The sequence below is a fragment of the Chinchilla lanigera genome, unplaced genomic scaffold (genome assembly GCF_000276665.1).
Source record: "Chinchilla lanigera isolate Chin_1 unplaced genomic scaffold, ChiLan1.0 scaffold00005, whole genome shotgun sequence".
Classification (NCBI taxonomy): domain Eukaryota; kingdom Metazoa; phylum Chordata; class Mammalia; order Rodentia; family Chinchillidae; genus Chinchilla; species Chinchilla lanigera.
The window spans coordinates 13994811-14016583 of NW_004955406.1; the positions used below are offsets into that span (position 1 = coordinate 13994811).

At 42.9% G+C, this 21773-nt stretch overlaps 1 protein-coding gene and 1 long non-coding RNA gene across 9 annotated transcripts in view; one reads left to right on the top strand and one right to left on the bottom strand.

Moving 5' to 3' along the window:
* Window positions 1-262: 262 nt before the first annotated feature.
* Window positions 263-4067, bottom strand: LOC102010445. The gene is made up of 12 exons (XR_001236437.1): window positions 3987-4067; window positions 3765-3794; window positions 3538-3572; window positions 3111-3136; window positions 2764-2802; window positions 2458-2489; window positions 1723-1748; window positions 1478-1529; window positions 1008-1178; window positions 753-779; window positions 504-545; window positions 263-329 (listed from the first exon to the last, which is right to left on the bottom strand). It is a non-coding gene; the product is annotated as an uncharacterized LOC102010445 (long non-coding RNA).
* Window positions 4068-5192: 1125 nt separating this feature from the next.
* The window catches only part of Zbtb37 (zinc finger and BTB domain containing 37), a 28671-nt gene continuing 12090 nt past the window's right edge, over window positions 5193-21773 (top strand). For 2 of the 8 annotated variants that reach the window (XM_013520843.1, XM_013520845.1), the window contains exons 1-4: window positions 5472-5937; window positions 7062-8018; window positions 10478-10577; window positions 13252-13489. In XM_013520843.1, coding sequence (XP_013376297.1) covers window positions 7090-8018; window positions 10478-10577; window positions 13252-13489 — 1267 coding nt within the window. In that variant the 5' untranslated portion in view covers window positions 5472-5937; window positions 7062-7089. Of the gene's footprint in view, window positions 5227-5471; window positions 5938-6873; window positions 6894-7058; window positions 8019-10477; window positions 10578-13251; window positions 16836-21773 lie in introns of those variants that run through there. The other 6 variants (XM_005374880.2, XM_005374879.2, XR_001236439.1 and 3 more) reach the window with 6 other exon arrangements.

Sequence of the window (21773 nt, forward strand, 5' to 3'; positions counted from 1 at the left end):
CTCAAAAAAGCAGAGATCCTCCTGCCTCAGTCTTCTGAGTGCTCAACCCCTATTACAGACATGTGCCACCATGCCCAGCCTAAAATGGCTCTTCTGAGATGAAGCAGTACTATGGAGTCTGTAATTCACACATGTGCATACTTAATGGTTAGAATGACTGACAGGTATTAAAAAGAAAATCCTACCACTTTAAGTATTTTAAATACACAGTCCCATCTCCCTAGGGTCAATCCTTAACACCAAAAAAATACACCTCTCCAGATAGTTTGCACAAATTTATTAAAATCAACATGTTTAATCTTGTCTCCCACGAATATCCATCTGATTGCCTGCAATAATAAAGACACCGGTTTTAGCCCTATTTCCAGATTTCACTCATACAGTTGGGGACTACAGAATATCAGATCTTTCTCCTCATCAAGTAATCAGTGAGAGAGTTCAAGCTGAGGTGAGATCATCATGTATTCTGGAATAGCAGCAGTATGGATATTCTCAATCCTCACCTTTCAAAGGCTAAGCTATACGCCCAATGATGGCACAAAGTCCTGAAAAAAATTAAATTATGTATTAAATCACGGAAAAAAAGAATTCTATGATGCTTATTAGTACTGTAACCTCAGAATCAAAATGGAACGGCTTTTTAGGTGATATCACTTTACTTCATTTGGCAGAATCATCACATCATCGGTTACCCTCCGAGTTATTACACATACACAGCAAAGGCAATCAAGATACACAGCAAGCTAGCTTACCTTAGACTTCAGGGTAACAAGGGTTACCTGTTCAGAAAAAGGAAAAATCTACTTAAAATGTGTGGCCCATTGGGTGGGAGGCATAGCTCAGTGGTAAAGCATGTGACTTTCGCTTGCATGAGGCCCTGTGATCAACCTCATACCCCTCAAAAATTGGTCCTACTCAATTTCCCTCTTTAGTCCTTCTAACCATGTAAGCAGAACTAACGTGGTATATCCCAGGTAAGCTGTATATGCACCACAATATAAACTAACCTCCACTTCCCCAGTTGTGAGTTCCTTCAAGAGGTGAAGTTCAGTCTTCCTGCACTGTCCAGGCTGATCTTGAACTTGGGCTCAATTCATCATCTTGTCTCAACCTGTCTAGTCGATGGGAGTATAAGCATGAGCCACTATGCCCGGATTCTTAATCTTCAATTCTTAATTCTGTAGAAAACACAAAAACAGACATTTGTAAGACAAACTCCCTCAACGCTTTCTATCAGACAATAAAGTTAAATTCACAGGTAGTAAGTTATTTTTGCAGCCAGATACATCAGATAGGAGCGAAAGACTTGTGATTGTTCATCAGCGTTCATCTGCTGAACTATGTTATCATCATTGTATCAGCTTTTAGGTGACTGAAGTCAGTCTTGAAGGCTGAAGGTAACTGTGGTAGAGCACTCACCTAGCAGCATACCCTGCCTAGTTTCAATCTCCAACACCAAAGATTTGGGATTGCTCACCTTTCTGAAAACTTCTTGCACTGTGCATCATAGCCAAGGGGACTTCACATTCCTGCAAAATTTTAGTCTAATTAAGGAGGGTGTTCATAGGTAATTTCCCTAAAAGATCTCCCAATTACTGTTTCAGTTTAAAATGAAGCTTCATTCTCTTTCAGAGAGATTCCCATCTGTTTAAACTTCATCATCAGTAACAGCACCTTGAGTTACCTTATTAAATACTTAAAATTTTAACAAAACATGTATACCTTTATAACGTCTTCATAATCTGGACCTGAAAAACAAATTTTAGACACCCATTACAGTTGAGCACGAAGTTTGAAGACTTAAAAAAAATATGGCTGGGCATGGCACCTGTAATCCCAGCACTGGGGAGGCTGCAGCAGGAGAATCCTTGCAAATTCGAGACCAGCATGGGCTACAAAGTGAGCTAAGGCCAGCCTGAACTGCATAGAGACACTGTCTCAAAAAGAACACCCCCCCCAAAAAAAAACAACACAATGACAGTGGATTACTCATTGCTCAAAAGGAGAAATAGGAATGGGGGAAAGGAGAGTTAAAGAGCTGTAATGGCGGCTATTAGGTTCATTGAAAAGAAAGGCTTATGCCTGTATTGTTTGATCAATCTTTCACGCCTGTATCTTACAATATGAGCAACTACTCTGAAGATAAAAATACACAATGTGCCGGGGTAGCTCAGTAGCACAGCGAATGCCTGGCAAGCGTGAGGTCCTGAGTTTGATTCCTGGTACAAAAAAAGACCTCACACAAAGTCATGCAACAATACCCAATGTAGTAACAATTGTTACTCTGCTACAATCTTTTGAAATGTTACCATTATTTTAAAAATACATTTAATAGCTTCCCATAATGAATATTAACTGCAATCACACGTACTAAAGATTAACATTAGCTTGTTTTAGAACTATAAATAAGCACTGTACACCAGGAGAGACTAGAACCACCTTCATGTATTTCCTTACCAAATCAAGTCATCCATATGTGTACTCATTACCTAGAATAAAAACAGGACAACTTTCATTAAAATGCTAAAAGCCATTATATCTTTCCTCAATTCTTACCATAGGGTTATTCAGTGTTAAATTCGTCTACATGCTCACTTCAGGTCAGACATTTGATCAACATCATTACAAAAACCCCATACAGAGCATGCTCAAAGAAAATGCAAAGTTAACACCCATTATCTAACAGGAGCTATTAAGCCAACCAGTACACGCATGCCACTTACAAGCATTCTCAGTTTCAATCTAATGTTGCCCAACACTTACTCAAGTAAATAAAGCTTGTCCAGCCAAGTCAGACTCCACCTACAAAGAAAGGATGGCTTAGAATAGCCAAAGATGAACTTTTTCCTTACAAAGCTAACAACGCCCGAGATCAGTTAGAGCTAATTAAGACCTTCATATTTCAGTCAGTATTTGCTTATCATCATCCAGGCTCCACTTACAACAACTGTCCTACTGATGAATAGTAACTGGCCAAGAATCTGGCAATGCATTCAGCTGCCACAGTAGGACTGCTTACTGCAGATAACTGCATTATTCTAAAATGCCACTCTTTTGTATCTTAAGTAGTTTGCCCTGTTACCTATGCTCAATTGGACAATTTCACTCACCATTTAAACGTCTGGCTTTCTGGTGCCTACAAAAGAATTTTAATACACGTTAAATTTTTAATTAAACTTTTAATGCTACAAGTAGGTACACAATCACCAATCCCAGATACATCAGACAAGTGGTAAATCTCTTCATGACTTATCTGCTGAACTATGCAACCATCATAGTATCTGTTTATTTCTCCTTCCCACCAGTATTAACTTTAGCCTGCACAGGCGAAAGAAAAACTTGCCGAGTGTGGGGGCACACGCCTGTAATCCCAGCACTTGGGAGGCTGAGAGACAAGAGGATCCTTGCGAGTTCAAGACCAGCCCGGACTACAAAGTGAGGGCAAGGTCAGCCTGAACTGCATCGCGAGACCCTGTCTCAAAAAAAAAGAAAAAACGCTCAGGTAAGTACAGCACTGTATGAATGACAGTCTCTCACCTGTATGGCCATGGCTGGAGGCTGACTGTTAGGACCTAGAAAGAAACAGCTTAATGAACTCAGATGCAATCTCTATGTTCCCCACATCAGTGTTCTCTGTGCCTCAGTTAGAATAATGGTGGTTAAGATTATCGTCATCCTTACAGTCAAGAGTAGCAAATAAAATGTCATCATTGTAGCACTTATATTGTTAACTTTACTCTTCTGAGAAAATTTCATTAACTTACCTGCGTCTTCATCCTTCTTTTGGCACATAACTACAAAACAAAAATGTTCACAATAAGAATATCTTCGGATCAAAAATTAAATACCACCTGATACGTCTCAAAGCCTCAGTATGAAACGTTTCAGAAATCCCTTCTGTCCACTACTCTTATTAAACCATCACAGGCTTATTATAAAAACTTTCTCTATGCACATTTTACCTTCCTCCTTCCCCAGATTCTTACCTGGTCATAAAACGTCGAACGCCACATCCCACCTGTATACAGCAGCATTCCTAATTAAAAAAAAACAAAAGTACTTACAGTATGTGCTCAACTCAGTCTTACACCATTTATTTCTTCTATCACTCACGCAGCTACGTCATACGACCCACGATTTCATCAGTCGAAGGGCGAGGGTGCAGCTCAGCGCGCGAGCGCTTGGCAGACACGCAATTTTTAGCCTAAGAAAAACTAAGCTGCACCTGGTATCACACACACAAAAAATATTTCACTCAGTTAAGAACCAGGACCGGAAGCAAGTGCAGCACTGCGGAACGCAGTTACCTCTGAAACACGTGGGCTCCACCCACTGACCATTCCAGAGCTCTAGCACCTAGGGGCGCGGGCCTCGCTTTGCAACGATGGCCTACTCGGGGGACTCGGCACGCGCCGCCATCAGAGCCGTTGGCGTTCATCAGCACTCAGATGTCCCTACCAACTCAAGCTTCATCACTAGCAGGGCACGCGAGCCTAAGTCCTCCGAAGTCGAGCCGCCACTACCCGCTTTGTAACGCAGCTCGCGGCGGTGCCAGCGCGCAAGCTCCCCACCGTCACGAGCCCTGCGAAAGCGACTGGCCTGGAAACGCCAGCCAGCGCCGGGTGACCTCAACGGGAAGATCAGGGCCCAAAATAAAAACGACTTACGGTCCCCAAAGACCAACTAAAGGTGTGGCTCAGCGCCAGAGAGCTCGCTTTACATATATTAAGGCCTTGGAGATCACCTCAAAAAAAAAAACAAAAACAAAAACAAAAAAACCCGTTACGTTACATAAAGACTTGCACCACCTACCATAAGCCAACTCATACCGCTGAAAGAGCGAGATGGCGCCTGCGACTCCCTTATATAAAGACACGTCGTGACGTCACGGCGCACGCGCTCTCCTGCGTCCCCTCTAGCTCCTACCACTCTTTCCTCAAGCTCCGCCTCAAGCCCCGCCCGCTCCCGCCCCCAGCCCCCGCCCCTCTCGCCCTAGTGGGCGGGGACAGGAGTGTCCGAGTGACGCAGGGTTCCCGCGCTCCTCCGGCGGGAGTAGGAAGAGCCGAGGGGAGGGGGCGCGAGGACGGAAAGAGGTGGGGGAGGGGAGGGGCGGTGTAAGGGTGAGTGATTTCCTTCCGGCACGTCGCCCGCTCCGGGGGTGGGGGCGGGGGGTTTCACTTCCGGGACGGTGTTCCGGCCCATTCCGGCCCATTTCCACCCCCGGAGGTAGGTGCTGCTCTTTGACCGGGCTCGGGCCCCGCACCACGGTTCCGCGGCCCTGCACCGCGGCCGCCTCGCCCTGTCTTGGCTGAAGCCCGCCCCCGGGGCGCAGCCGCTGCCCTCCGGCTCCCCTCTAGGCACTCAGCGACCTTCCGCCCCTTTGGCCCCGGGCCGGGCTGCGCCGCGGGACCCGCCCCCTCGCGGCCCCTCCCTCGCGACCCCGGGCGGGGCGCCCCCTCCCCGCGGCGGACACACCCAGACGCACACACCCACCTCGGGCGGCTCCCGCCCGCTGCGCCCGCGCCCGGAGCCGCTCCCAGGGCGCCGCCCCCTTCCAGCCCTCCGCGCTCACCTTTGCGCTCGCTCCGCGGCCGGCTTTCGGCGCCCCTGGGGTCGCGTCCCTCGGTGACAGTCCGCTCCTCGGCCCGTTCCCTGTCCCCACGCTTCCTCACGCAGACCGAAGCTGCTCGGGTTCCAGAGTGGCCGACCCCATGCCGTTCCCGGTTCTCCCTCTTACAGCTCTCACCCGCCAGTGCCGACGGTAGACAGAGACTTTACTCCAAGGGCTTCCTCCTCACTGGGGAATTGCCGGAAAGAGCAAACAAAAAAGGCGCTGGTGTAGGCTCCAAAATAAACACATCTGCATTCATGATGGCATCGACAGAGGCTCTTATTGGATTAAAAGTTTCAAAACAAACAATAACGCTTTGGAAAAAGGTCAGATTGGCTAAAGTCGGTTCTTGAAAACAGTGTATACACTTCCCTGTTTATTGATAAGTGTTTGTAGATCCGGGCAATTCTGTGGGCTTGTCAGGATAGGTTTTTGTTTGTTTATTTGGTACCAGGAATCGAACTCGGGACCTTGTGCTTGCCAGGCAGGCGCTTGTGCCGCTGTTCTGAAGTTTCAGGTTTTACGCAACTACGTAATGTCTTACAGATTTATAGAATAAGTGGATGCACGTTGGGCTTAAATTATTGTCCTGTTGGGATTTACACAAAGTGTACTTTCAGCTACTGAACTCTATTGGATGCAGTTGCAATCTTTCAGTATAAAAGTTTGGCCATACTTACAAATGCTCTATTTTTAAAAGACCAGGTCTAGGGAACTAAATTTCTGAAATGCATGTGCAAAGCCGAGGTTGATCCCCACGACCCTGAAATTCCCAACTTCCAATTTGGATAGAGGCAGATTTACATAGCCTTTCCTGACTCTGAGAACTGAACTTCAGGTGTTCTGCAGTTTGAGTCCTGACAAGGCTGTGGAATTCTTCCTAGAGTTCCCCTCAGAGTCTCCCATCCAAAGGCTTTTGTGGGAGCCCTGACTCCTAAGGCTAAGAAATACTGCCCTTCATTCTTGTGGGATATTAGTTTATAAAGTAATAAATATAACTCAGCCAGCACGTAGTCAAATGTTAGGTATCTAATCAACCCATCTGGGTATAATTAAATTTCTTCATAAAGCTTATTTCTTTCTTCTTAGAGAAAAGTTGGTAACGTTGCCGTTGGATTGTATAATCGGTGACCAAATAACCTCTTCCTCTTAAACTTTTTACTTTTTGAGACAAGGTGTTGCTTTGTAGTTTAGGCTGCCCTTGAACTCACTGTGTAGCCCAAGCTGGCCTCTGACTCGCTGTGATCCTCCTGCCTTGGCCTCCTGAGTGCTGGAATCACAGGTGTGCACCATCACGCCCAGCTTGAACTTTTATTTTGATGTTACGTACTGTATTAGTAATGAAAGTAAAGTCACAGCCTAAGTTTTTAGGAAAGTATGTTTGAACTAGATAGCATCAGGGGAGTAAAATTGTAATTCCTGATGAGAATATGGTTTCTTCTTTCAGCAGGGTTGAATGTGTGCCTGCTCCTTCAGGCATGACCATGGAGAAAGGAGGGAACATACAATTGGAGATTCCTGACTTCAGCAACTCTGTCCTGAGCCATCTAAACCAGCTGCGCATGCAGGGCCGTCTCTGTGATATTGTGGTCAATGTGCAAGGACAAGCTTTCCGGGCTCACAAAGTGGTACTGGCTGCCAGCTCCCCCTATTTCCGGGATCACATGTCCTTGAATGAAATGAGTACTGTCTCCATTTCAGTCATCAAGAACCCTACTGTGTTTGAACAGCTCCTTTCTTTCTGTTACACAGGGCGGATATGCCTGCAACTGGCAGATATCATCAGCTACCTAACAGCTGCCAGTTTTCTGCAGATGCAGCATATTATAGACAAATGCACACAGATCCTGGAGGGCATTCATTTCAAAATTAATGTGGCTGAGGTTGAAGCAGAATTAAGTCAAACAAGGACCAAGCATCAGGAGAGACCTCCAGAGTCTCACAGGGTCACACCAAATCTAAGCCGCTCCCTTAGCCCACGACATAATACCCCAAAGGGAACCCGGCGAGGACAGGTCAGTGCTGTGCTGGATATCAGAGAGCTAAGTCCCCCTGAGGAATCCACCAGCCCTCAGATCATTGAACAGAGTTCCGATGTAGAGAGCCGGGAGCCCATTCTCCGGATCAACCGAGCAGGACAGTGGTATGTGGAGACAGGAGTAGCGGATAGGGGGGGCCGCAGTGATGATGAAGTCAGGGTCCTGGGAGCAGTGCACATCAAAACGGAAAACCTGGAGGAGTGGCTCGGGCCTGAGAATCAGCCTTCTGGAGAAGATGGGAGTAGTGCAGAGGAAGTCACAGCCATGGTCATTGACACCACAGGCCATGGTGCTGTAGGACAGGAGAGTTACACTTTAGCGTCTTCAGGAGCCAAGGTGGCTCGGCCAACAAGCAGTGAAGTCGACAGGTAAGGTTGGTTTTCTTTTCCCATCTAATGGCTAATGTGCACATACCGTTAAGCGGGCCCTCTTGTTTTTTAGCGCTTCTTCAGTCTTAACTACAGTGAGTTGATTTTGGGGAAACTGGAGGTATGACAAAACACTTGCATTCTTATTTTTTTAAAGCGTGAAGCTCCTAGCCCTGAAGTATTCACAGTGTTGAGAGAACTGTGATAAAGTTAGACACTTCCATGAATCAGAATAGCACCTGCAGCCACACTAGATCGGTCACTGCCAGGGCTCCCGCGGGATTCCAGGCAGGGAGCTGACCTCAGCCAGGAGCCTGGCAGCATTGCCCTTCCTTGGTCGGTTATTGCACAGGTAGGTGGCCTGGGGAGTTCACTTGGTCTGGGGTGTTATTTACTTTTCTTTGCCCTCATCTACCAAATTAGAGAAACTATAGTAGCATCAGTGACTGTTCTTTTTAAATTAGTGTCAACACAGTCCAGTAATTCCAAAGGCAAGTTTTGGGATATCTTTCATGCCTTCTATCACTTGTCATTTGGTGATGTAGTCCCTATTTTTGGAGATGTCCTTTTCTTTCCAACCAGTGCTGCTGTGCCACTTTTCTCTTAATACATCGCCTGTGTTAGAACAGCGGTGGCGAATCTACTGCACGCATGCTGCAGCTGGCTGTTTATTATCATTGAAAGCTCTGCAAGGCTTGCCGCTGTTTCTTTTTGGTAGAAACAGCACTGATTTTGATCTAAGTCAACTGAAAGAAAAAATGACCAATTTGCATTGGTAATTTTTGTTCTTTTCCCCTCTTATGAATAAATTAAAATGGACTAAATGAGCAATAACAGTTAAAGAAGCTATTTCTTTGGTTTCTAACTGATGTTGAGAGACACAAGTATTGCAGGCGTTCAGATTGTACTGTCTACTGTGTCCACTTGAGGAAATCCTGACTTGAGTATTTTCCTTTGTGTGCACTTAATGAAAATATTCTTAGCTGGGCATGGTGGTGCATGCCTGTAGTCCCAGCACTCAGCCTGAGTCAGAAGGATCACAAGTTCGAGGCCAGCCTGGGCTACATAGTGAGTTTAAGGCTGGTGTGAACTATATAGCGAGTGGCCGGGGATATAGCTTAGTGACACAAGCACCTGCCTGGCAAGTGCAAGGTCCTGAGTTCAGTTCCTAGCACGCACGCACGCACGCGCACACACACACAAAAAGAGCAAACCTGGGCTGGGGATGTAGCTCAGTGGCACAAGTGCCTGCCTGGCAAGTGCAAGGTCCTGAGTTCAATTCCCAGTACCAAAAAATAAAACAAAAACAAAAACAGCAAACCTGAACTATATAGTGAGACCCTATCTCAAAAAGAAGGAAAAAAAATACTCTTCAGCACAGTTTACTGACCCCCCAGTGTTAGCAGTTTTTATCCTGTGTTAGAACTGTATCAGAAGTAGTGCTGGAAGGGGCTGGGGATTTAGCTCAGCGGCAAAAGCGCCTGCCTGGCAAGCGTAAGGTCATGAGTTCGGTTCCCAGTACCGAAGAAAAACCAAAAGAAAAAAAAAAAAAAAAGAAGTAGTGCTGGGCATGGTGGCACATGCCTGTAATGCCAGCCCTCAGGAGGCTGAGGCAAGAGGATCCTTGAAGTTCAAGACCAGCCTGGACTACAAAGTGATCTCAAGGCCAGCCTGAACTGCATAGTGAGACCTTGTCTCAAGAAAGACAAAAAAAAAAGTAGGATCAGTTTAAATGCAAAAATTTTTTCATCTCCATAATCAATATCAGCAGTCTGAAATATGTAACAGGTTATCATGGACTCTGGTGAAAGGAAACAAAAAACCAATAGTAAAATAGAAGGAAATAAAATTGCAGACCCAATTTTTATTTATTTTTTTACTTCTCTCCCAGTACTTATGTAAGAGCAGTCAATTTATAGTTGGCTTTAGTTTTACCAGTTCATATGATCTATGTCCTTTGCCATTTTGTTTTTTGGGTTGGGTTGTTTTTTTTTTTTTTGGTACTGGGAATCGAACTCACGACCTCACGCTTGCCAGGCAGGTACTGTGGCTCTGAGCTATATCCCTGGCCCCATTTTGTATTTTTTAAACATACTAAGACAGACCTTTCTTACCTTATTTCCAACCAGTTCCTATATTGAGTCCATAAAAGGAAGTATTTCTCAGTTACATGCTGCTTGGGATTCTTTCCTCGGACATATTATAAAGAGGGGAAGCACCATCTTTTCTGCTTATTATTTTTTTGTTGTTGTTTTATTTTATTTTATTTGGTTTTATATCAGTTCTTTGAGACAGGGTCTCACTATTTAGCTCAGGCTGACCATGAACTCACAGTGATCCTCCTGCCTCAGCCTCCCTCCTACTGGGAGGCGTGTGCCACCATGCCCAGGTATCATCATTTTTTTAAGTTCTTTGACACTACTTTTCTGTTAGTCCCCTTTATGCTCCTCTTCCAACAGATTTAGTCCCTCTGGCAGTGTGGTTCCCCTGACAGAGAGACACAGAGCAAGAAGTGAGTCTCCTGGGAGAATGGATGAGCCCAAGCAACCCAGCTCACAGGTATGTAGTTGTGGTTCACAGGGTTGCTACCTTGGTTGAGGAATTGCCAGTGCGTATGGGAGAAAATAATGAGTAAGAAAAGAAAGATGAAGGAGAGGTAACTATGTATTAAAGAAATACTATATTTAGCCATCCATGGTGGTACAGTCCTTTGATCTCAGCACTCTGGGAGGCTGAGACAGGAGGATGGAAATTTGGAGCCTAGCCTGGGCAGTTTAGTGACTCTGAGATCCTGTCTCAAAATAAAAAAGAAAAAGAGCTGGAGATACAGCTTAGTGTAGAGGCCCAGCTTCAACCCACAGCACTGTAGATAGTAAATAAATCCTACAGAACTGTTTTTTTCTAGTCTTGTTTGTGAGCATGCCAGAGATACACTTTTGGTGTCAATAGGTTTTGAGAATTAAGGGAAAAAAATTGTGGAACTCAGCTGAGCATGTTGGCATGTAACCTGTAATCACAGCTGCACAGGGCTGAGGCAGGAGGCCCCAAAGTTCCAGACCAGCTTGGGCAACTTAGCAAAATCCTGTCTCAAAATAAAAATTTAAAAAGAAGGCTGGAGATATAGCTCAGTGGTAGATCACTTACTTACTGTGCACAAAATTCTGGGTTCTGACACTGAATAAGAGAGAGGTTTTTGTTTTTTGGGGTTTTTTTTTCTTTTTGAGACAGGGTCTCACTGTGCAACTCAGGCTGGCTTTGAGCTCACTTTGTAGCCCAGGCTGGTCTCAAACTCACAACAAACAATCCTTCTGCGTCAGCCTCTGGAGTGCTGGGATTACAAGCGTGTACCATCACGCCCGGCTCATCAAGACTTTATAATGGGATAATCCTCATTCTTTATGTGAGTTCTGCTTTGATTATCTAAAAACATGAAGCAGAAAGAAATGTTACATAAATCAGAATAATCTCAAGTGTCAATCCTACTCTTCAACTCTTGAATTTACATAGTGCTTCCCAACCTCTTGCAAACTGTCTCTATTAGAAATGCTTTTTTTTTTTTTTGTCTTTGAGACAGGGCCTCGATACGTAGCTCACGCTGGCAAGACCAGTACAGGCTGGTCTCGAACTTGCAGTGATCCTCCTGCTTCAGCCTCCCCGAGTGCTGGGATTACAAGCATGCGCCACCACACCTGGCGGTAGAAATGCTTTATGAAAGAGCACTGTCAAGTCCAGGTGTGGTGGCACACGCCTCTAATCCCAGCCTTTGGAGGCTTGAGGCAGGAGGATCACTTCGAGTTCAAGGCCATGCTGAACTACATAGCAAGATCCTGTCTCAAAAAAACAAAAAGTAGGTAAATAAGTAAACAGCAAATAAAAGAGCATGTCAGCTAACATGTAAGAAAGGAGAGAGGACACATTTTTAGAAATTAAAACAGTGTAAGATTAATTGCTAATTAGGTGAATTCTTAATCCGAAGTCAACTTTGACACCTTTTGCATTGGTAGTTTAGCTTCCACTAGACTTACATAATTCCCACCTACATACTTTAAAAACTTATTTTAATATAATGACTTTAGAAATCAGTAAGCTTAAAAGACAGTAATTTCTGAATGTTGATATTTTGTTACAGAATTTTGAAGCAGAACTGTTTATAAGTGTAAAACTTTTAAATTAGTTATTGAAAGGAACATATTCCCACTCCCTCTCACCCTTCAGATAGGAGAAGCCCACATCTCCAGCCAGTTACTCCAAGGTCAGGTGAACTTTGAGTAGTCTTTAGACTGAAGATACTGTGTTTGCATGATACCAAAATAGTTTACATAAAAAGGGATACTCTCACCTACAGATTACATATATTTCTATAAAGTTAGCTGCTGCTGGTGAAAATACATTAGTAATGATAGGGCCGTAGATATAATTTAAAGTGTTTGCCAATATATATTCTTTACTGGCTTGATATAGTCATATGTGGCTATTTGAATTTGTATTTTAATTCACGAAAAACAATTAAGAAATTCACTTCCTTATTTGCACCAGCTATATTCTAAATGTTCCAAAGCCACATGTGGCCAGTGGTTCCTATATTGGATGGTGCAGATTATAAAACATTTATATCACAGGAAGTTCTTTTGGACCAGCACTAAGTACCTGATTATCTGGAATATAGTTGCAAGACTAGAATCCAAAACGTGATATAAGTGGGCCCAGATTTCCTTCTTGTTGTAAGCAAAGGTTCAGTAAGCATCCACTTTGTCAGCCAGAAAATAACCTTATCATGTTGCTTTTATGGTAGTGAAATAGAGTACCCTCAGTTTTTTTGTAAATTATTATGTTGTTGAGTTTTCGTTTTTTGTTTTTTGTTTTTTATATTTTTTGAGACAGGGTCTCACTATGTAGTTCGGGCTGGCCTTGGGCTCACTTTGTATCCCAGGCTGGCCTCGAACTCACAGCAGTCGTCCTGCCCCAGCCTCCCAATTACTACTTTTTGGTAGTAATTGCTTGCTCAGTTCTCTATTAAAAATAAGGATATAGGGGCTGGAGAGAGCTCAGTGGTAGAGTGCTTACCTAGTATGCTGGGGCCCTGGATTCAGTTCTGAGCAACACACACACACACACACACACACACACACACACACGCATGTGTCTTGGTAATAGGCAGAAATACATTGGATTACTTTAATGTGTATAATTAATAAGACTTGTTTATTCTTGCTTGTCTTCCTCTCCTGCCCAGGCAGAAGAGTCAGCAATGATGGGGGTAAGTGGCTATGTGGAGTATCTCCGAGAGCAAGAAGTGTCGGAGCGGTGGTTCCGGTACAACCCACGGCTCACCTGCATCTACTGCGCCAAATCTTTCAACCAGAAGGGCAGCCTGGACCGCCACATGCGCCTGCACATGGGGATCACACCATTCGTTTGCCGCATGTGTGGCAAGAAGTACACCCGGAAGGATCAGCTGGAGTATCATATCCGTAAGCACACAGGCAACAAGCCCTTTCACTGTCATGTTTGTGGCAAAAGTTTCCCCTTCCAGGCCATCTTAAATCAGCACTTTCGCAAAAACCACCCTGGCTGTATACCGCTGGAGGGGCCTCACAGCATCTCACCCGAAACAACTGTCACATCTCGGGGACAAGTTGAGGAAGAGTCACCTTCGCAGGAAGAGACAGTTGCTCCTGGTGAAACTGCGCAGGGCTCTGTGTCCACTACTGGGCCAGACTGAAATATTGAGGGGGAGGGGGCGGACCCTCTTCCCCTTTGGGCCATAAGCAGCCCACGTGAGGGCCATGGGCTGGTACTTAGATTCACAAAATGCCACATCGCTAGGTCAGATGTTCCCAAGATGTTGCCAAACTAGAGGGTCAACAACATACATAAAAGCACTAAAGGCTCGTCCCCTCCTCCTTCCACCTCACTTGGAAAAATAATTAAGCAAATCAACTTTCTAATTCAGGGATCAACAGCCTTGGTTTGTTAACTTTATAAGAAAAAAATTTTTTAGTGAAACTATGATAAATCGTCATTTCTCTGCCAGTCACGTTTGAACACTGTACTTAGATCCATATCATCTTGGTGGCTGTCATTGCCCAGTATCTAAAAAATGCAACAGGAGCCTCAGCCATCGGAAGCAGCCAACCACAAGAGAGGTAGTCGTGAGGAGGAGGCATCCTTCCCTGCCGGAATGCGTGCATCTTCACGTTGAAAGGAGAAAACGAACGAATACTGGTGGTTCTTCCTGTTCTGGAAGGTTAGACTTTCCTTTGCCCTTACTAGACAGCCAGTACTTAGCCTGATTGTGTCGCGTCATCAGCCGTCTTGGAGCAGTGTTCTAGTGGGCAGCATCACCTGAAGCACTTTAGGCACCTGGAAGTGAACCGAGCAGCGAAGTGTAGTGGGCACTTCTGCGTTTGGGGGCCGGAACGTTGTATGGAGGAAGGAGGAGCAGGGAAGGAAGTGTTGGTGTGTTTTGCAGATGTTGAACAACGCAGAGCCGTACTGCAGCTTCCTGACTGATACCTGTAAACCGTAGTGTTTTTCCATTCTTGGTGTTAAGGGAATGGCTCAAGTTCAGATGAATTAACCCGTTAGGCTGACTACCAAAGTTTCATCCAGTCTGTCTGGCTCCTACTGTCACACAGCAGCAATATTCTACATCACAAATGTCACTTTCCAGTGAAATGAGCCTGGATTGTATTTTTAAATCCACAGGTGTCCATATTTGATAACTTTTATATGAAGTTTTAAACACAGTTTTTCTGCAATATTGTGGTTGAAGAAACTCAACACTATTGTTCTTACTGCGACCACAATTTCATTTCCTTCTACATATGTAGTACTTTATATTTTCAGTCCAATGAAGAACCTCACTTTAATCTGTCTCGGGTCTGCAAACCTAGTTATTCATAAACCAACCATCAGCACCTTGCTGATGACTCCAAGAGCTTTGATTTTTTAATACACTACAGGGCACTTACCAGAAAACATCATGCACAATCGTGTTGCAATAAATGATCAAAGGATCAGTTTTGATCAGGTCTGGTAACTTCATCATTCCTAAGATTTTTAAAATTTCAAAGGGACCTTTTTAGTAATTCTGGGTTTTTCTGAGATTCTTAATCCAGCATTGAATGAACTTACCAAGCACGTAGAGCTTTAGATGCCCTGTCTTGCATGCAGAGAAAAAGGAAGAATACTAAGGGATGCAGGCAGATAGATACTTACAGTTTAGAGTGCAAATAGAAAAAGAGGAAAAAAAAACTCTAGTTTCTCTTGATTTTTAAAAAATATATCTATGTAATGGATTAAGAAATTGTTCTGGTGCAGAGACATAGATGATTGTAACAGAGATTTGGGAGAGGGCCTGGTCAAACCTGTACTGGAGAGCCATTTGTGAGAATGTTAGTTGTGTGCTCCTTTTCTGAGAATGTTTTGTGGTATGTGGAAGGTAGGTAAAAAAGAATGACTTTTAGTGATGAGAAATTAGAATGCAAAGGGTAGCTTTAAGCAATCTGAGAATTGCACATACACATACAGCTGCACTCTATCGCTAGAGAAAGGTTTTCTCTTCTGGAAAGGCATAGAAAATCATCTTTTGGAGGAGTGTCATGATGCTACCATTTGATAAGAGCCTAACCTTAAAGGCAGCATTGAAACTATGTTTTAGGAGACATAGACTGAGGCACCCTTTGTAGTTGGATAACAGTATGATAGGGTGAAAACTGTCTCCTAGAGCCATCTTAGGGGAATTGGTTATGCCCTGTGGAAAAATAGAGTTGAAATTTGACTGGAATCCTTAGGGGTACGTTTCAGCTGATGGTCAAGGCTTTCCATGGACAGATTTCGCCATTGTTAAATAGGCAGGGATCTGGGAAGTACAGAAGATGCTGCTTTAAGTGGAGCTTTTAAGCCTACCAAAAAAAAATTCAGTCCATCCTACTTTTGAGAAATAGTATGCTGAAAAGTTCTTTATTGCTTGCTTTCTTTTTTAGATTACATGTAGGAAAAATAGAGCTTTTTAAACTGTTACCAAATTGGAAAGGTAAAGTACGGTGATTTCTGGAAAGAGAAAACATTTTGCAGCATTTGTTAGCACTCCTTTCAGAGTTGCAACAAATGTCTTAAAAGAAGTAGGGACTGTCTAACTCATGTGGAAATAATATGCGTGTTCGGTAGGTTCCCCCTCCCTTTCATTCGCTTCTATGTAAGTTTTTACTGTAACGATACTGTGAATAGAGTGCTTCCTGGTTGTCTAGAACCACATCAGCACAGCCGTGTTCGCTGGTTCTCTCTTAACTGGCCTAGCTAGAGCCATGAAATTCATGAAAGTGTAAGCCAGGCTAGCTATTAAACAAGTTAAAACTTCTGAAAGCAATTCCCCTGTTTTAGTTAGAAGAGATAGTATTCTAAATATCCAGGATTCTTAGCCATGTTCACTGTGACATTGTCCTAGTTCTTAGCTAACATCACTGTAGGGTTGTAGGAGTTAGTGCTGTTCTGTGTACATTAGTGAATACCTATAATCGTGTGTGCATGGAAGATACCTCTTAAGGATATACTTAAATGGACTTTAGCTGATGCTGAAAACTCATTACCAAATCTTAACTTGCACATGTCACCTTGTGAAGAGAACTCATTAGCATTGAGAGCTAAATCATCAAGAAAATTAATGCCATGAAATTGTAACCACTGGGATGATTTTCATTTATTGAGTGGCACTTGATAGCAAAGACCTACCTATCCAGTATTCTAAGCCAAAAGTATACTGTTTTCATTTTAAGATGTACCTTTTATTCTCTGTAAACTCAAATACCAAAGCTGGGCGTGGTGGCGCACGCCTGTAATCCCAGCACCTGGGAGGCTGAGGCAGGAGGATCGTTGCGAGTTGGAGACCAGCCTGGGCTACAAAGTGAGCTCAAGGTCAGCCTGAACTGCATAGCAAGGCCCTGTCTCAAAAAGACAAAACCTCTAATACCAGGATGAAATACAGCATTGGCATGACAGTAACTTAGGCAGAGAGTCTCTTTCTAATGACTTGTTCTCTTTTTTACTCAGAACCATATTTACCTCTAAGCTGAGTTTCATTTTACATAAGTTGTAAACTGCCCCACACCGTTTTATTATATTAAGACTATGTAAAAATAATTTAGCTTGTACAACATAGATACACGAAGAAAGCAGCAGTTAAGGAAAGTTTTTCCATTTTTTTGTGTTTCCATCTCCCCTTGTAAGTCAGGTGTGGCTTTCCAAAGATGGTATGAGAGCAGACATAGATTGTTTTCCTTCTAAATTCACAGTTGAAATCTCGTTTGCGTGCTAGGTAGTCTGGTGGAAGAATGAAATAGGAACCTTCACTTTTAATGACTAAATACTTTCTGGCCATGAAATAATTTTTAGAGTTGTAGCTGTTACTTGACGCTAATTGTAGGTTTTTTTTTTTTTTTTTTTTTTTTAGATTGTAAAAACTACATTTTATTTAATTAGATTATCCAGTTTTTAAAAATGAAAGTAGCTGGGCATGATGTAATCAGCTGGGCACACCTGTAATCCAGGCACTCAGGAGGCTGAGGCAGGAAAATGACAGCAAATTTGAGAGCAGCCCGAACTATATACCAAGACCCTGTCTCAAAAAACAAAAACAAAACAAAAAAGGAAAAATCAAAGCAATGGATAATGAAAAGGAAATTAAACTGAGCAGACAAAAGTCTTCTGAATCATGATGGAAAAGTATTTAATCAAAAAGGAGTTGGAAGTGCAAGGTCCTGAGTTCTATTCCCAGTACCCAAAAAAAAAAGGAGTTGGAGGTGGGCGTGGTGGCACAAGCCTATAATCCCAGCATTTGGGAGCTGAGGGAGGAGGATTGCTGTGAGTCCAGCCTGAACTACCTAGTGAGATCCTGTCTTAAAAAAAGAAAGAAAGAAAGAAAAAGGAAAAAAAAGGAGTTAGAATCCTGGAAGTTTTCCATTTTTCACCTATAACAAGTGTGATTTCTTCTTCAAATGTCTTTCCCCTTAGCTGTGTATGTATTTGTTCAAGGAATAACAGATGAGTCATTGTGGAATTTAGTCTTTGGAAATGGAGCTCGTGTGCCACATGAGGAAGAATTTAAAATATTAAAATATTTTGGTAGGCAAGGTTTCTTGCCTACCAAAAGAGACAAGCAGTTGCCAGGCAAATACTTCAGCGTTCAGCAAACCACAGCCTTCCTGCCAAATCCTAAAGTCACCTACTTGTAGAATCAAGGAACAGGGCCCCACCTATGCATTTGGGTCTTATTTATGGTCTCTTTCTAGTGTAATGATAAAAGTACATGACCGGTACATCTTGAAAATATTTACTGTCTGGAATTTGACAGGAAAAGCTTACCATCTCCTAAACTTGAGTTGGAGTACTTACCCTCAAAATTTTTTACTCCTGCCATCGTACTTTTACAGTGGTATAGTTAAGGCTTTAAATTCATAGTGTCAGCCAGGTGTGGTGGTACATGCCTGTAATCCCAGCACTCGGGAGGCTGAGACAGGAGGATCATTGTGAGTCGGAGACCAGCCTGGGCTACAAAGTGAGCTCAAGGCCAGCCTGAACTGCATAGTGAGACCTTGTCTCAAAAAGACAAAAAAATTTTAAAAAGATTCATAGTGTCATATTTGTATCATGTTTGTTAATTTTCTTGTTTCTGCAGTGCTGGGAACTGAACCCAGGGCCTTGTACATGGTAGCCAAGTGCTCCACCACTGAACCACATCTCCAGCCCTTTATATTTTATTTTGAGGCAGGATCTCACAAAGTTACCGGGGCTAGCCTTAAGCTTTCCACCCTCTGCCTCAGCCTCCTAGTTATAAGTGTGTGTCACCATGCCTAACTATGCATAAGTGTCTATAAAGAGTTTGCCATTTTTTCCAGATCCTTTTCTCACAAACCACTTTGTTTTCCTATTTCTTGATTTCCATTGCTTGAAGGGCATTTAAAATGGATTATGATTTGTTCTTGCCTTAAAGGGGCAGGTAGATTAAAGTTTAGGGTGGTAGCTGGTCATAACAAGATAATTCTTAAAAATAATTCCCACACATGATAATATGGTGTTAAGTGGATACCATGTTTACAGAAAATACTGTTTGAAAAGTAATGTTTTTAAAAGTGAGTTTTGCCATTCCTCTGAGTTAACTTGAACTGGTTTGCATCCTGATGGCCAGAATGAATTTATTCCCACTAGAATTAAAAAATAATTTGAGTAGTTTCATTTCTTACCAGAAGTACTGTTTTTCTAGATTAGAAACCTGTACTTTTCCCCTGTCTTATAAGTCTTCATTTTATTTTCCCAAAGTAAACTCAGTCTGTTCTTACATCGGGTACTAAAAAGCCAAATCTTCCTCTTTTTTTTCCCTCCCTGGATGTTTTCAACATAACGAAACATCTGAAGATTTCAGTTATTTTTAGACCTATCTTTCCTTGTGTGACTGTCTCTAATTCTTATGTCCTACATCACAACTGAATATACTGTGAATCTTATATCTGAAATAATCTGTAATGCCAGAAATTAAAATATCTCCTGGGAGCAGGTCTCCTATTCTGTGAAATCACTTGTCTCCAGTGATAGGTAATATGTAGGAGAATCTGCTCCATTAATTAAATTCTAAGTACTTTTTAGTAGCAGACAACATGCTTGGAATTTGTGTAGCAATATTGGATTTAGACATAGTTTAGATGTAGCTTTCCATAACTGAGACTCCTAAATCCACTTGATCAGTGTGTGGGATGTATGCTTTTAAAAAGCCTGCACTTTTCACTACTGAGATAAAAGTTCAAAAAGAAGGGGACAGAATTAGCTATACTGTTTTTTTTTTTTTTGGTGTAACTGCACTTAATGCTCAAAATAATCCTATGAGATGATAATAGCAGTACTAAAAATGGCCGGCTTTCTTGAATGTTCATGTGCTTAAATCGATCAACTCATCTAATCCTATGACAATCCCTATGAAAGTAGATGCTGTTATTATCTTCATTTTAGAAAGGAAGAAACAGTTTAACGTAGGCAGTCTGAGGCTGACACTTCTCCACGGGCTCTCTTGCCTCTAGTGGAGGCAACATTTTCTGGATGAGGAAACAGATGAGCCCAAGGTTATAAATTCCAGGACCATTATCTACCAATCTGATTCCAAAGCCCAGACTGTCTTTGCTACATCGCATGCACTGCATTTATTATAAAAAGTTGGGGCTGGGGCTGGGGATTTACCTCAATGGCACAGCGCCTGCCTGGCAAGCACAAGGTCGTGAGTTTGATTCCTGGTACTGGAAGAAAAAAAAACAAAAAAAAAGTTGGGGTGAACTGGATTATATAGGAGCTTGTAATCGTATTCAATTTGTAATTCAAGAGTAAGTTACTAGAATTCTTTCAAAAGATGATGCATTTGATCTCTGAGCAGATTTAAATGGTAAATATTTGCTGGGGATACTGTTCACTGAGAGGAGTCAGGAATCACCACTTTGAGGTCATTCGTGAGTGAACGAATGAGTTACTACCAAGGCAGACACTGAAAGATAATTTTCCACTTACTTACTGCTGTGTAACAAACTACACGAAAGCTCGCTGATTTAAAACAGCCTCCGTTTTGTAGATCATGACTTTGTGAGTCAGGAGTTAAGGGAGGGCTTTCTGGGCAGTTCCACTCCCTGTGGCAGCCGTTCAGTTTGCCTGGTGGTATATTCAGCAGGTAGTTGGACTGGTCCAGTAGGTCCCAGAGATCTCTCACAAGTGACAGTTTGGTCTAGTGTGGCTCCAGGGGCTCTTGTGCTTTGAGTCTTGGGACTGTGCTGTGTTCTTTCTCTAAAGGTTGTCTGATTCCTCACCCCGCAGCTCAGGCCTTCCTAGAGGCTGGGCAGACAGTGCCAGTCCTCTTAAAGGCCAGACCTAAAACCGTCATACAGTTACAGCCATACTGTTGGTCAGCTCAGATCTGTGGGAGAGGAGGTAACATCCCAGTGTATGAAAGCATGTCAGAGATTTGGGACCGTCTTTAATTTCCTATAGGCAGCTCTAGGGTTTTGGTTTTTTTCCTGAGTCTCCTGTGGTCAGTTCATAATGCTATAGAAACCATTGCTTGTGTTTACTATGGGTCAGTAAAGGATCTAGAAGGAGAACGAGATGGATGCCAGCAGCAAATTTCATTAGCTGCTCGCTTCTCCCAAGTTTCATTTACGGCGGACTTTCCATTTTTTCATTATGTACCCTGTTCTGAGTTGTGACCATTTGCCTGTACTTGCTGTGAAGCCACAATAACTATACATGCTGAGTCTGAAATACTCCGCAGGGAGTGAAAAACTTACTGTTAGAGAATTTGATTTATTAGGATGCCTTGTGTATTTTAAGTTTACAAATAAGCGGCTGTGGTGTGGACTGAATTACTCTCAACAGGAGTTTCTGTGCTGTGGCCAGATAAGTTACAGTGTTGAGACAGTAAAAGTTTTACCTGTATATCTTAGTCCACTACACCTCCTCTGGCATCACTTTGAGCTAGATGACAAATTAGTTCGTCCCATTTTTATTGCCTTTCATAGAGGAAAATCTTTTGCCCAACTTTACACGTCGCTAATCTTTTAAATTCAGCAGTTGCTACCAGCCTCTCATTAAAAAAAAAAAATTTAAGTTTTTTGTTTTGATCTAGATTTGTCTGACTTAAGTCACGTTTATATAAACTCCCGGTATCTTCTAATAATTAGAAAAAAGACTTCCTGCCCTGAGAACAAATAAGGGCAGAGAAGGAAC